General features: G+C 38.7%; 2 protein-coding genes across 2 annotated transcripts in view; both read left to right on the forward strand.

The window, feature by feature from the left end:
- LOC121726050 (alpha-(1,3)-fucosyltransferase C-like) overlaps positions 1-3020 on the forward strand; it is a 28445-nt gene extending 25425 nt beyond the window's left edge. The window contains exons 8-10 of the mRNA XM_042113268.1: positions 1344-1671; positions 1924-2358; positions 2738-3020. Of these exons, the coding sequence (XP_041969202.1) occupies positions 1344-1671; positions 1924-2358; positions 2738-3020 (1046 nt within the window). The remainder of the gene's footprint in view (positions 1-1343; positions 1672-1923; positions 2359-2737) is intronic.
- A 4528-nt stretch (positions 3021-7548) lies between these two features.
- On the forward strand, positions 7549-14587 carry LOC121726699 (T-complex protein 11-like protein 1). Its single transcript, XM_042114187.1, has 9 exons — positions 7549-7972; positions 8064-8261; positions 8471-8591; positions 10094-10300; positions 11589-11739; positions 12466-12629; positions 13256-13428; positions 13635-13801; positions 14326-14587. The coding sequence occupies exons 1-9, from the start codon at positions 7875-7877 to the stop codon at positions 14523-14525; spliced, it is 1479 nt and encodes a 492-aa protein (XP_041970121.1). The 5' UTR covers positions 7549-7874; the 3' UTR covers positions 14526-14587.
- Positions 14588-14991: the final 404 nt, after the last annotated feature.

A 14991-nucleotide genomic window follows, 5' to 3' on the forward strand; every position in this document is an offset into this window, starting at 1 on the left:
AGGTGACCCGTTTGCTCGTTTGCCCCCCCTTATTTCATAAAAAAAATCCTTACAACACTAAATAAATTAGACAGTAACTTTTTCAGTTACCTGAAAACACAATGGTCGTCCAGAATAGGGGCGCGCGGATGAAGACGTGTTTGCATTCGTACGGGGCCGCTCATTGGAAAATCACCGGCGTCCAGTGAATACGAATCGTGTTAACAGACTAGATGAACTGAATAAATCATGCTTGTTTACATTATCCTCTCCTTCTTAAGATCTGAGACGTTTTGTTTCAGTTTATGTGGCTTTAGGAATTCGGAAAGACTCGGTTAGGTGGTAGTTTAACTGACAGTAGGATATAGGTAATTTATTGGCTCTATCTCTCTATCTCTTGGATAACTTCAAGATGATTTAATAGGTGTTGAAGTGGGGTGGGGTTGCAACGTGTGATAGACATAACAACGAATAAAACTATTCAAAAGTAAATAGGAAAGAGCAAACCGACAGTAAAATCATAGAACTAGAGGCGCCACAATTTATCATCAACACGCGGACATCGTGTTAACAGAAAAAAGTCCCGCGTTTTCATCAATCATGGCCACCGCGGCTGTTTTCAATAACATTCTCGACCAATTACATTTACGACGGGAAACGTAGCGAAACATCTGTCAGAGTGATGCGATTGTCCTGAAAAACTCCGAACCGGACCCACGTCAACCGGACAAAGGCGCGATGTGCGCGAAAAAATCACGTCAAACCACCCTGACAAATATTGTGTTTTGCATTATAATAAAATATGAATCCATTTGCGAACATCATCAGCAATACGGTACAGGTAAATAAGTTGTTGCTGCCGTCTGTTTAAAGGGCTCATCTGATTCCGTTACCTAGTCGTTATACTAACTTGGTCACCGTCGTACTTACACTTTTAGGTGGTATTTAAACGATTTATTTACTCTTGTTAATTTGATCTTCTTAAAACATAAAGAAAAAAGATTAGATAAATAAAAAATTAACTCAGGCTCGAAACAAGCCTAAACTAACTAAATTAGTAGGTACCTATTTAAAGAATTCAAGCTCTACATAATATTTAAACTGAGTAATGCGATTGATATAAACCAACTACGACGGAGAGCAAAAGAAACAATTTCATAACATCACATTCCCTGGAGAATACCGGATGTTTGAGATGCATGTTATATCACAACTGTCCTCATATTACAACATAAAGACATTACACAGCGTGATCCCATCATACATATTCGATGCAATGGCAAAAAAATATTGCACGAAAAATTTCATTCTCGCGATGATCCTGGTGTATCTAATATTGAAAAGGTGTAACAAAAGTGTAAAAGTGTTACAGATTGAACGCTTTGTGCCCGATATGAAAAATATATTGATATGGACGGATCTATCTGTGAGGGATAGCGGGCAAAGAGAATTCCTGGATAGAAGGTGTAAATATAACAATTGCTTTATCACAAAGAACAGAACCCTTTTTGGAGACGTTAGGTACTTTGACGCGGTGTTGTTCGATTCGGCCGCGGCCAGTGAGGGCATGGAGCTGCCTGAAGCGAGAGGAACCTTCCAGAAGTATATTTTCGTGGCCACAGCTTCGGCTGATGACCATCCGGTATGCGATCCCGTTTACGACGATTTCTTCAACTGGACTTGGACTTACAGGTGAGGGTTGTTAGGATTTCTTGAGATATACCGATATTAACTTTGTTATTGAATTAGAATTTTGGAAGCTGGCCATTTAAAGCAAACAGCCACAGTATAGACCATTTTAAAAACATTCCGATGGAAGCCTATGTCCTGTAGAATTGATTATTATTTATTATATCCATCGATACAGGACCGAGCTATTAAAACACGATTTTGATTTCTACTTACTTCTTATCAGATCTTAAATTTTTATATACGTTTTGTCAGATACGACTCGACGATAACATACCGATTCTTCACGATATTCAACGCACAATACGAGGAACTGGGCAGCAACTTCCGCTGGTACAGCAGCATGGGAGCAGTAGACGACGCCTTCAAATCCCAGTTCTCAACCAAGTCCAAAGCCGCCGCAGTATTCCTAGACAGATGCTATACTCCTAGCCAAAGGGAGAAACTAATTCACGACCTCCAGATGGATTTAGCTAAGTATAATCTCACAGTGGATATTTTCGGGAAATGCGGTGAAGTTCAGTGTAAGACGAAAAACATGAAGCCGTGCCTTTGGAGGTTGAAGAAGACGTATTATTTCTACCTAGCCTTCGAAGACTCTATGTCGTTTGACTACATAACTGACATAGCGCTGTACGCGTACAATAATAATGCAGTACCTATTGTATATGGAGGAGCACAGTATGAAAGGTAATTTGATAAGTACTGTCTTTTGGCTGAGCTACCAAAAAGGCATTTAAGTAAATAAAAATAATGTCCATTTACGAACAATTGTGGCAAGTAATTACCTTGTACAGTTTACTCAACCCATCAAGCCCCAAGGGCCACCGGCGCGGGCGGCCGCATGTCGGCATAACAATTGAATATCTATATTCTATCGTGTCTGTGGTTCCCACGGTTACAACATTCTTTACCATTTTTTTACTTAAAAACCTACGAATAATAAAAACTATTATTATTCGTAGTTAAAAACTTATTTACTTCATCTAATCCGTTTTCCGTAAAAACTGTTTTGACATCATCCGATCCGACATCCGATAACTCTTTAAAACTACACGACATCTTTCAGATACCTTCCACCAGGGTCGTACATAAATGCATACAACACCACCACCGAGTCTCTCGCTGCCAAAATGTTTCACTTGATGAGCAACAGGGATGCCTACTTCGACAACTTCCGGTTCCGAAACCACTACTTCTTCAGCAAGGTGGAGCCTCTGGACCTGTGCCGGCTGTGCGAGACCCTCAACAACCCGGCCAGTCTGGTGCAGAAGGTCACATACTACAACTTCAGAAGATGGTGGAATCCGTCGTACGATTTGCGGTGCTTAATAAAAAAATATGGATTGTAAAGCTTGTTTATTCTTTGGCACCAAGATTTGGAAAATTAGTTCAATTGTGCTGTGGGGCTTAAGGGGGTCTGCCATACAAAAAACACAATCTTTGGCCTATTTTTGCTCTATAACTGTACGGAACCCTTCGTGCGCGAGTCCGACTTGCGCTTGGCCGATTTTTATAAATTGTAGCTCTTTCAGTGTTGCAATGAAGCCCAATTTACGTTCAACACAATATCATGCCTACGCCAATTACCAAAGAGTAACGTATCTACAGGGTGTAACAAAAATAAGTGATAATACAACAAAAATAAGTGATAATACTTTAGGGTGTGTACGTGTTCCTCGTAGAGAGTTTACTGTGAAAGTAGCAGCGCTGAAAGACCAAATATTTTTTTCACTTTTGTATGGGGAAACTCGTGACGCTCGGGCCCTTGCCCATACAAAAGTGAAAAAAATTTTTCGTCTTTCAGAGCTGCTACTTTCACAGTGAACTCTCTACAAGGAACACGTACACACCTTAAAGTATTATCACTTATTTTTGTTACACCCTGTATAAGCCAACGGATTAAAACATGACAAAGCCATATTTTACACAGTATCACCCCGAAATAAGGTTTTAAAGTTAAATTAGCACATCGTCGCGCCTCGCGCTTGCCATCTCCGGCTTAAAACTGGTACATATACTCGTAATTTCAACTTTTAAACCCGCTATTTGTGTACGTTTCATGCATATTTAACTCACTTTTAAAAGTATCACATTTAATTATTTCGATGTATATTATGTAATACAAATTTTATAAAAATATTTTTTTATAAAATTTAAGTTACGATAATTTACAGTTAAGTCATAGATTACTAAATAGTTCTTAAGTACCTATTTAAAAAAGAATTCAATCAATATGAAGAGAGAATAGAATATAATAAATAATAATATTATTATGATCACCCAACAAAAAGCTTAGTAATTTACTAGATGATGCCCGCGACTCCATCGCGCCAAAACTCGTTTATCGCGCGGGAACCGTAGATACATTTTTCCGGTATAAAAAGTATCCTAGTATGTCCTTTCCAGGGACTCAAAGTATCTCCATACCAAATTCAGCAAAATCGGTTCAGCGTGAAGAGGTAATAGACAGACAGACACACTTTCGGATTTATAATATTAGTAAATAGTGAGTATAGTATGGATGTGGGTGCCTATAGTCAATTATACACTATACAACAATGTGCATGATAATTATACTGGGTGTGTAGTGTGTACTGTGTATGTGTTCCAATATACAGAGTTTAGTGTGAAAATAGCAGCAATTATAAAGAGTATTTTTTTGTGCTTTGTATGGGGAAGCGTCCCAGCGACATGAGTTAGCTCATACCTATCATATATTTAAAATAATATTAAGTAGTTATGTTGTAAGTGCGTTTATTGAACTTGAAGTAAATCAAATAACATCCTGACTCCCGACGATGCCAACGAAGGTAAATTCTCGACTTTAAATGGAATAGTCGAGAAAAAGTAATCCACTTCGCCGTTGGCATGGACGATGTTTGCGTAGGAAAATTAGTTGCTAGTTCTGTCTGTGAGGAACTTAGATTGCCTTCTTGACTTCTAGTTTTCTTTAATTTTTCCTCAAGCCCCAGTTTCGGAGCTACATATAAACTCTGTCCCATTAAAATAGAGTTGTATATAACTCAATATGTGTAATATCTGTCAGTGTTTTTCAACCTTTTTTATGATGCGACCCCTCTGGTGTGAAAAAATGTTTCGCGAGACCCTCCCAACGCGACGCGCGACGGGTTGCAAGTCGCGACCCACAGGTTGAAAAAGACTGATGTATGTAATAGGTATTATAATGTGTACATTGTGTATAGTGTAGGCACAGAATAGTACCTTTGGTGTAGGTATACCTTATCTACACTAGTTCATTGCGGGGTATCTAACCGAACATTTTATAGTAGATATGTACGAACACGTTATACATGATAAATGATAATTATTATTTTATCGTTTTACCACGTTTTATACTTTTATCATCTTGCTATAAAATAACCTTGTCGTTTTTTCATACTAATCGTACATCCTAAATAGTGACTAGAGCAAAAGCCAGCGACAGCCAGACTTTTATCAGTTTATGAAAACTTGATAAAAACAGAAAGTTTTCCTATTATTAATATGACCATGGGTGGGCCTGATCTAGCTATTATAAGCCGCTCCGGACAATATTTGCCAATTGCCGCCCTTTACGTACAGAAAACCAATATAAATCTTAGCTAGTTTTGTTTGGAATGGGGTAGTAAGTAAAATACTTACTTACTAAGATAGTGGAAATATTTGTTTCCATCTACCAACCTGAGGGCCCTGAGGTTAGGTTAGGTTGGAAGGTAAAATTCTCAAACTTGGGTGGTGGATGGCTAACACCTAGGTTGGCAGATGGGAGACTTAAGTCAATTTTGTCGCCCCTCAATTTATTGCCGCTCTAGGCCCTAGAAAAGAATAGGAATATGACCTCTTTATTATAAAATGTTCCGGCAACTTTCAGTTGAGTTTCAGCAGCTGCTGTCTCAATTACTTTATGAGGTATTAAGTACTAATGGGGATTGTCCATTTTTTTTTAATTTTGCTCATTACAAAAACATTTCGAGGAATAAGGTCAGTAATCGTTTTTCTGTATATAAACGAAAAAACTACCCATAAGTTACTTATATTTTTGAACAAATACGTTTAACCTTTGTTTGACCTTCAATGGCGTTAAATTAGCAATAAATTCGACCAACATTACGTTTCGAACTTTTGGTAAGCTTCTCGTATCAGCTTTCACATAATGAGAACTTGCATTTGACGAACCAGCCCAATGATATTCTATGTTACTAACGTAACAAACTCATTGAACCAGCCATTATAAATAAGATTGAAAGGAAAAAAACATACTGCAGAGGTCAATTACTAACCGCCGATGATGACGTCAGAGCGAAACTTTAAAAATTTATTGAGAAAAAACTAGCCAATGAATTTCAAAATTATTTAATTTATATTCTTAAAAGACCCTATTTTAACGAAAAAAAAATATACGTGGGAGAGCCATGCTTCGGCACGAATGGGCCGGCTCGACCGGATAAATACCACGTTCTCACAGAAAACCGGCGTGAAACAGCGCTTGCGCTGTGTTTCGCCGAGTGAGTGAGTTTACCGGAGGCCCAATCCCCTACCCTATTCCCTTTCCTACTCTCCCCTATTCCCTTCCCTTCCCTACCCTCCCCTATTACCCTATTCCCCCTTAAAAGGCCGGCAACGCACATGCAGCTCTTCTGATGCTGCGAGTGTCCATGGGCGACGGAAGTTGCTTTCCATCAGGTGACCCGTTTGCTCGTTTGCCCCCTTATTTCATAAAAAAAATATATATATATATAAAAAGTACATGTGATTTTTTTTGGACAATGCCCATTACTCACTATCACTATTTAGTATTTTATAGCATTATGCAAACTGTAGGTAAATAAATATTGTGATAATAATATGCATAGTACCAAATATTAATAAGCAATTGAAAAAATTATAATAGCAGTATATTGCATAAATGTAAGTAAATGAAAATATAAATTATTAAAAAAAAAAACTTTAGAAATGTAAATATTGTCTATAAAAAAAAAGATGTATAAATATTATAAATAAATATTGTGGTAAGTGGTAATAATGACTTAAGGAATAAAAACTAAGATTTTAGATGCGAATAATTTAAACAATACTGTATTAATATATTTTATAAAGTGATCATAATATCTAATATACTAAAATATCTGTGATGTTATGCAAGCTATCATAATAATGTACGCAGATGTAATGTAATGTAATCTTTTTAAGGAATTAATAAAGGCTTTTATATAGTTAATGGAATCAGGCGTTACTTTGCGGAAATCCATAGGGAGGAGGGAGGTGCTGTACGCATGCCTATGCGTACACTCACTCATTTACTTAAAGGTGAAAGTTTATTTCGCGGAATATTGCTAAAAATAATAACAAATTAAATTTTAAAGGCTTTTATATTTATATATAAGTGCTGAAAGTGCTTCGTGTCTTGTGCTGCGTGCAGCCGCCAGCCGGTAGCGTGCTCACTAGCTGCTCTGTACTGTATTATGAGTATTTATGAGTAAAGGTTTTAAAATTTTGTCATATCCATACAAATAAGAAGTTTTTCGAGCTCTAGCCGTAAATAAATATGTAACCTACCCCGGGCGCGCACTAGCGGCCAACCGCCAAGCCGCAGCGGCCAGACGGCCATCGCGATAGATACCTTAGTATGAAACCGCCATAGATCACGCGCACCTGGCCGCACAGTGGGCAGCGGCGTCACACCTGGATACTTTCGATGGCCGCTGAGACCTGGCCGCTGAGGCCCGGCCTTGCCACGTTCCTATCCTTAATCCTGTTTTCCTAGCAAATATTGTATTGCTCTCAAGCCTCAAGTAAAGAATTAAAAAAAACATCGATTTTGACAAATGACAAGCTGTCAGCCTGCACTCTGCAGCCATCATTTGTCAAATGTCAAAGTTCTGATGGAAATTGTCAAGTAAATAAAACAAAAATACTAACAAAAAACCAATTTTTACATAATTTCGAGCTACAGATTCAAGAAAAATTAAGTTTATTCATGAAAAACAATATTTTGCTCATAAAAAATCAGAGTCAACATTCTTTAAATCCTTTGATAATTGTGTAAGTATAAGGTTAACTCGGAAGTCGGAAGAACCAACCACCTTGGACTGAAATCAACAATGATACACGTTTTTTGACCTCTTACCGTTACCGAGTCCACCTTATATGGGATAAAGCAGTTTAAGTTTAATTTCGGAGTCAGTTTACATTGTGATTGCAATATGAGTGAACGCGAGAATCCTAGTGGCTCGGACAATCAAGATGAAGACAAAAGTGAAAGAAAGACGAGTTCCTCACAACCCATACCAACTGGGTCTAGGTAAGACATCGTGCTATCAAGTCATGATACGTAAATACACCTTAAAAATTATAAAACCTCAAAATAAATTTGTCTTTGTTCCATAAACAAGAGGACCTAGCTATTTCGCTAGTGAACCCCTGCAGTTTCGAGTGCGAGGCTCAACCATAACTGGTGCATCTCCGCCCAAGTTCGTCAGCTTCGAGGACATCATGAAAGCAGCCCATGGTATGCAGAACATGGCCCTCGCTCATGAAATAGCAGTCGACCAGGACTTTAAGCTGGAGCCATTTGAGCCACCAGATAATAGGTGAGATTCACTGACACCATAGCTTGGATGTTTTTTTTTTGCAATGACTTTATAATTTTTTTGTATGAATTCTCTTTAATTTTCTTGATTTCTCGCGCGGTTTCTTGGAAATCTATTGTTCTCGCGGCCACATGTGGCCGCTTGGGAGTTGAGCGTTAATTTTAATCAACATTTATTATAGTTATTTTAGTTAATTATTATGTTTTCAGCTATCAGAAAATAGTAAAAGAAACAATGCACAGAGCATACTTTGATATACTGAGAGAGCAACTCAACTCCGACCCTCCGGAATACAAGCAAGCCTTAGTGCTACTAGAGGATGTAAAACAAGTAAGTTGCTATGGAAATATCCTGTTATAATCATACCTCCTTAATTTAAAAATATTTATATATGAGAAGCTGGCGAACAGAACCAGATTAGTCCATGAGAAAAAAAATTACACAGTGCCTAAAAAACTAGTATCAACTTCTACTGAACTAATCCGGTTTTTTTTGGAAATGGACTTTTTAAAGCTTTTCTAACCGGTTAAAATTGAAAATATTAACAGGGATTGACGCAGATAGGTCAAGAGAAGATGTTTCGAAAAAAAAAATACTTTTGCACTCAGGTGGACTTGACCAGTTTTGTTCGCCAGCTCCTCATATAATATTATAACACAATGGATGGAAGCTATACAATGTTTTGGCCTTGTCTGATAAGTAAGAAAAGTCAGGTGAGAGACAAGGATAAAACATTATGTGGCCAATTCATCAACATTTTATCAGTAAGAGGTAAATATGTTTATCATACAAATGTTGTTTAATGTGCAAATATTATATGAAAAGAAAACATGTTTAAGAAGAGGCTTATTGTTAGGTAAATTCTATGTTTTAGATATTTTAAAGGGTCTCACTAAAAATCTCAAATGGAAAGTGTTATGTTACATTATGTGTTATAATAGTATTAGACTGGATAGGTTGCAAAAATGGGGCATTTGTAAATTGCGATGATTGATGATTTATTTTTGAAATTGTAGATAAAGACAATCAACAAAGTATAATTCAAATAATATATTATTTCTCAACAAAGCAAAATTCTTATCAGGAAATAATGTGTTTAGAACCAATCCTCATTTCCTTTGTTTAGACAGGTATGACCTCATGTAATGTTGTTCTCATTGAAGGTGAATCATCCTTATAATCTGTTTGGTCCTTGTTTAAATGAGAAAACTTGCTTCTATTCAACTTCTTATATGTACTTAACATTTAGAAATAGACTAGAAATAGAAATCGTTTATTTGCATAAAATTGTATTTCCATATGAAATTTAATAGAAGTGAAATTTAATAGACTGTAGAAGTAAGTCCTTTTTTTTAATCTTATTATGACGCAAAATGCGCATTATGACGCAAAATGCGCATTATGGCGCAATAAATTTTATTGTGTCATAACTTATGAAGGAATGATTCATATTTTGGGCTCTTCCTTTGTTTTTTAAGACACTTTGCCTATTATGTACTGTATACTTAACCCGTCGATTGTGGGAAAACGAGACAACAGATATTCTATTGTGTCTTGTTCACCGGTGAGCATATGGGGCTTGATGAATTAATTCAATTCAAACTAGTTTACCAATTTCAGAGTGATGATATATGTATAATGCATAGACACACTTTCACTTTTAATTAGTAATTATGCTTCAACTCCCAAGCGGTCACATTCAATCGCCATAACAATAGATTTCCACGAATCCACGATCGTCGGATTAAGAAAGGATTTAAAAATTGTTATAATGATTTCTATGTTTTCATATTTTCAGCACAATTTGCTATTCCTTATTCTTATTATTTCAGGGCCTGTTCTCCATCCTCCTGCCCCGTCACACGCGGATCAAGCAGATGATAGAGGAGGTGCTGGACACGGACTTCATCAAGCAGCAAGCGGAGAACAACAGCCTGGACTTCCAGAAGTATGCCAAGTTCGTGCTCGACCTGATGGCTAAACTAGCGGCTCCGGCTCGGGATGAGATGATACATAACATCACGACTATGACTGACACGGTAAGTCCTTTTGGCGTATTCTGATCTTTTGTTAAAAAAGTCATAATGACTTCTATCTTCTAAGGCTGGTTTTATCGTTAAGCGTTTCGGTGCGCGCTGCTTAAGCGCTTGAGCAGCGCGCGTGACTTTGAAACGCAACTACTAGCCCCATACATCTTCGAACGCGCGCGCTCCAACTGCTGCCGAAACGCTACATATTGTTAAATGCGTGCGAATTCGAATGGGGGCGGGGCGACGACGACTTTTTTGGGTTAGGTTAGATGGCTAACGGCTTCGCTGCGCTACGCTCCCGCCTTAGCCATCGTGGTTATGTTTTTGTAAACCACCAAGAAGTAGGAGCCCCGCAGCCCCGCGTAGCGGGGCTCCGTCGAATCATAATTGAAGCCAGTTGTTTTTTTTTTTTGTATAGGTCGCCATTAAAATTTTTTCCCATTTCTTTGACGTTCCGTTAAGGATTATAATTTGTGTAATTTATTAATGATTTTATATATAAACGGGGTTTACCCCCCTCCCCCCCCCCTCCTCCCCTGCAACTCTAAATCGTTGGGTATGATTCTAAACTTTTACCGTTATATAATTTAAGTTCCTACAAATAGAACAATAGATGTTTTAGGATCATCAAATCAAAGTATGAAATCCTTTCTATCTCTGTTAGCTACCACTTTTTTTCACATATAAAATTGTTGTTCCTCTTATCCAAATGAAGCTACTCACAAAAAATTTGCTTGATAGTAATAAAAAAAATTGTTCTATCCCTGTCCGTAGTAGTCCCTGAATAAAAGTGTTTCATCAAATAGTTGTTTCATATTCATTTTTTTTTTGTTTTAGTGTGTGCTCATTATACTCTGCTCATTAGTGTATTTTTCAAAGTGGTTTTTGGTATTCGAAACACTTCATTTAAGATAAAATGCCGCTCAGTATAAAAATTACATTTGCCAAATATTGAAAAAAATGCAGGATGTAACGTTGACACTCAAACAGATATTAGGTCGCTCAAAAATTATAAAGCTGCTCATTTTGTATTTTAAGTAACTCAAATAAATAATTTCTAAGTAGCTGTTCTGTTAATTTCTCGTCACTCACTCTCAGTCGCTCAAATAGTAATTCTGTAACCCAAATGTAGTAATTTTGACACCTAAAATTGTAATTTACAGTCACTCGATTAAATACTACCCTTTTTTTAGCTGTGTGGAGTGGCGGTACTCTTAACTTTTTTATGTTTTTTTTTATGACTTCGTTCCATCCGGGTGCCCCTTGACACCTCTCAAGTATTATTTTATAACCCCAGGTGGAGATATTCCGCGCGATCCTGGAGGCGCTGGAGGTGCTGAAGCTGGACCTGGCGAACACGCTGATCGCACTGCTGCGCCCGCACGTGCAGAAGGACAGCGTCGCCTACGAGAAGGCCAAGTTCGACGAGATGCTCACTATCTCTGAAGGTTCGATTCTTGTCTTCTTATCCATGCTATGTTTTAATTTCTTTTGATCTTAATATAAACTAAGTTCAATGGTAGTTATAATGTTACAAAAAATAAATAACGAATAACACTATACAAGGTGTAACAAAACTAAGTGAATACTTGAGGGTGTGTATGTGTTCCTCGTAGAGAGTTCACTGTGAAAGTAGCAGCACTGAAAGACCAATTTTTTTAACTTTTGTATCGGGAAACTCGTGGCGCTGGGGTGCTTACCTTTATAAAAGTGAAAAAAAAATTGTCTTTGAGCGCTGCTTCTTCCACAGTGAATTTTCTTCAAGAAAAGGTGTATAATTGTATATATTATGATATATACAATTATTATACACCCTAAAAAAAGTATTATCACTTAGTTTTGTTACACCCTGTAATATAATATATCATTAACATTAAGAGAAATACAATAGCTCATTTGTAAGTGCTAGTTTGAAATGAGCAATATCTAAATGTAAAACAAAAAAAATGTAAATATGAAACATTGTCCAGAAAAAGTACAGTGTGTACTTTTTCTGGACAATGTTTCATATTTACATTTTTTTTTGTTTAAAAACTCTGCCTTGAGGGACCCTCGCGCCAATAAAGTTTCAAGCTGAGCAGAGCTCCTAACTATAATTGTTTACCTGTTTTTCTTATTGATGCACAAAATCATGATAACAATACTATCAAAATATTCTTTTTTTTTTATTGCAGACGGTCTCCAACACACCCGGGAGTGGTTGTGGCGTCACGTGGACACGAGCGAGCTGACCCTGCCCGTCAGCGACCCCAACGTCATCAGGAACGTCACCGCGCAGACCCTGGCCAAGGCCTACCTCGAGCTACTAGAGTGGGACGACTCTAATCAATATCCTGAGGTTAGTGTTCTAATTAAGTAGAGTGAGTGTTTTTTTTTTTGTTCTTTTTAAAGGATATTATGTAGCATAAAATATACTTGGCATACATGACATTTTTATACGTGGGAGAGCCATGCGTCGGCTCGACCGGAGAAATACCACGTTCTCACAGAAAACCGGCGTGACACAGCGCTTGCGCTGTGTTTCGCCGAGTGAGTGAGTTTACCGGAGGCCCAATTCCCTTCCCTATCCTCCCCTGTAACCCTTCCCTTTCCATCCCTACCCTCCCCTATTACCCTATTCCCTCTTAAAAGGCCGGCAACGCACCTGCAGCTCTTCTGATGCTGCGAGAGTCCATGGTCGACGGAAGTTTCTTTCCATCAGGTGACCCGTTTGCTCGTTTATTTAATAAATAAGTAAAAAAACATTAATAGTAATTACCTTAGCATAGCATAGCACAGGCTGCACCTTGTTTGAGGGATCGGAATATTATTTTTTTAACTGATTTCACGAAGGAGTTTTTGTTTGTACGCGGATAAGTTCGCCGTTTGTAAACCGATTTTGATGATACTTTTTTTGTCAGAAAGCGAATACTTCAAAGGCGGTCCCAGGATAAGAAAATACTTGACTTTTTTTTATATTGTCAGACGGCGGTGCTAGACCGCGGGCGGTTCACGGAGCTGGGCGCGCAGGTGTACCGACTGGTGGCGGTGGGCGCGCTGCTGCTGGTGAGCCCCACCGCCGCCGCGGACCCCATACCGCACCGCGACAACCTGCGCGACCGCATTACCATCATCATTGATAATATCTCTAATGATAGGTGAGTGAAAAATTCGTCAGTGAAAAGCGTATTAAAATGGGGCCAGTGGTTTTTGCCAAGATGTTTATTGCAACGTCCTCTAGTGAGTTGTTACCTATAACCTAAGAAAATACAGCAATTAAATATGCGTTATTTTTAAGGTTGGTTTCGCAAAATAAACAATTTCGTGTCGTGTTACTTGGCCCTCAATGTAGATATGTTTCCAGGGAGCTAGAAGCGGTATTACCGGCCGTGGCGGATGAGGTGGTGCACCTGACGGAGCAGCTGCTGGCGCGCGTGGGGCAGCCGCCGCTCGCCGCCGACACCGCCCACCTCGTGCGCACGCAGATCGCCGCGCTCGCCGACCCCGACAACCGCGTGCGCCAGCTCGTGCGTGAGTATACCGAGAGTCACGTGACAATTGACAGTGAATCACGTGACAGCGAGTTACATGACCGCGAATCATTTTACACCCAGTCACTTGACAGCGACTAGCGAGTCACTTGATATCGAGTAACTTGAAAAATATATTGTTTCTCATTCACAACTGTCAATGTCGCCCAAGTATCATTGCATTATAAATTATGTAATTACGATCCCACAAGGATCTTGTATATGACATTGTCATGTGTCTCAATTTTGTATGAAACTGTTGTCTATAACAGATATTTTACAAGACGATGTCAACGATTTATGTGTGTGCTGTGGGTTAGCACACGCATCAATCGATTCTTAGTTCCAAAACTCACCGCGCTCCAAAAGATGGACTGTAGCTGTAATTAAAACTAACATTGGCATAAGTAATAAAAATTGGTGGTATTTTCAGTGTCTAATACTCCTCTATGTTTAAACTGTGTGTGACTCCACGTTTAAATCTCGCCAATTACTGCACCTTTCTTATTGCCTCATATATTCCAGGTACCCGCGTGCTGGAGTTCCTCAAGATGGTGCTAGTGTGTGGGGGCGGGGCGCGCGCCGTGCCGGCCGGCCTGTCCGGCGTGACGTCACAGCTCACGGCCGCGGCGGGCGCGCTGCTGCGCTGCGTCATGCACAACAAGGCGGTGTTCACTCACCACTACATGGATCTAGTCGCTGAGAGACTGGCTAAGAGTAGCTAGTGATGGGAAATCAGGATCTCTTTAACGTAAGGGTCAATTCAGATCGCAACGCGACGCGTAGATGCGACATAGACAGACTTGCATGACGTCTTACGCAAATGAATCTGTCAAATCCAATACAAATTTAGAAATGCAACTACGCGTCATGTTAAGGTCTGAATTGACCCTAAAAAGTCGATGTTACATGGTAATTCGGTAGCTAACAGCACATCTATTTCAGAAATATACGTCTAAAATAATAATCGATTTTAATCACTGGGCTACACAAACCACAAGGATATCTTATGATGTATAATTACGAAATCGAAAGCCACCATCTCTTCCGAATACCTTTTTGGATATGGACGAAATATGCAGCGGCGTCGTTAGAAAGAAAGAAAGAAAGAAAATGTTTATTTGTGCAGGAAAACATACATAGTTTAGTTACAATAAATAATACATACATCATAAAATGTTTTCGAGCACA

Source organism: Aricia agestis, chromosome 4 (assembly GCF_905147365.1).
Source record: "Aricia agestis chromosome 4, ilAriAges1.1, whole genome shotgun sequence".
Taxonomy (NCBI): Eukaryota; Metazoa; Arthropoda; class Insecta; order Lepidoptera; family Lycaenidae; genus Aricia; species Aricia agestis.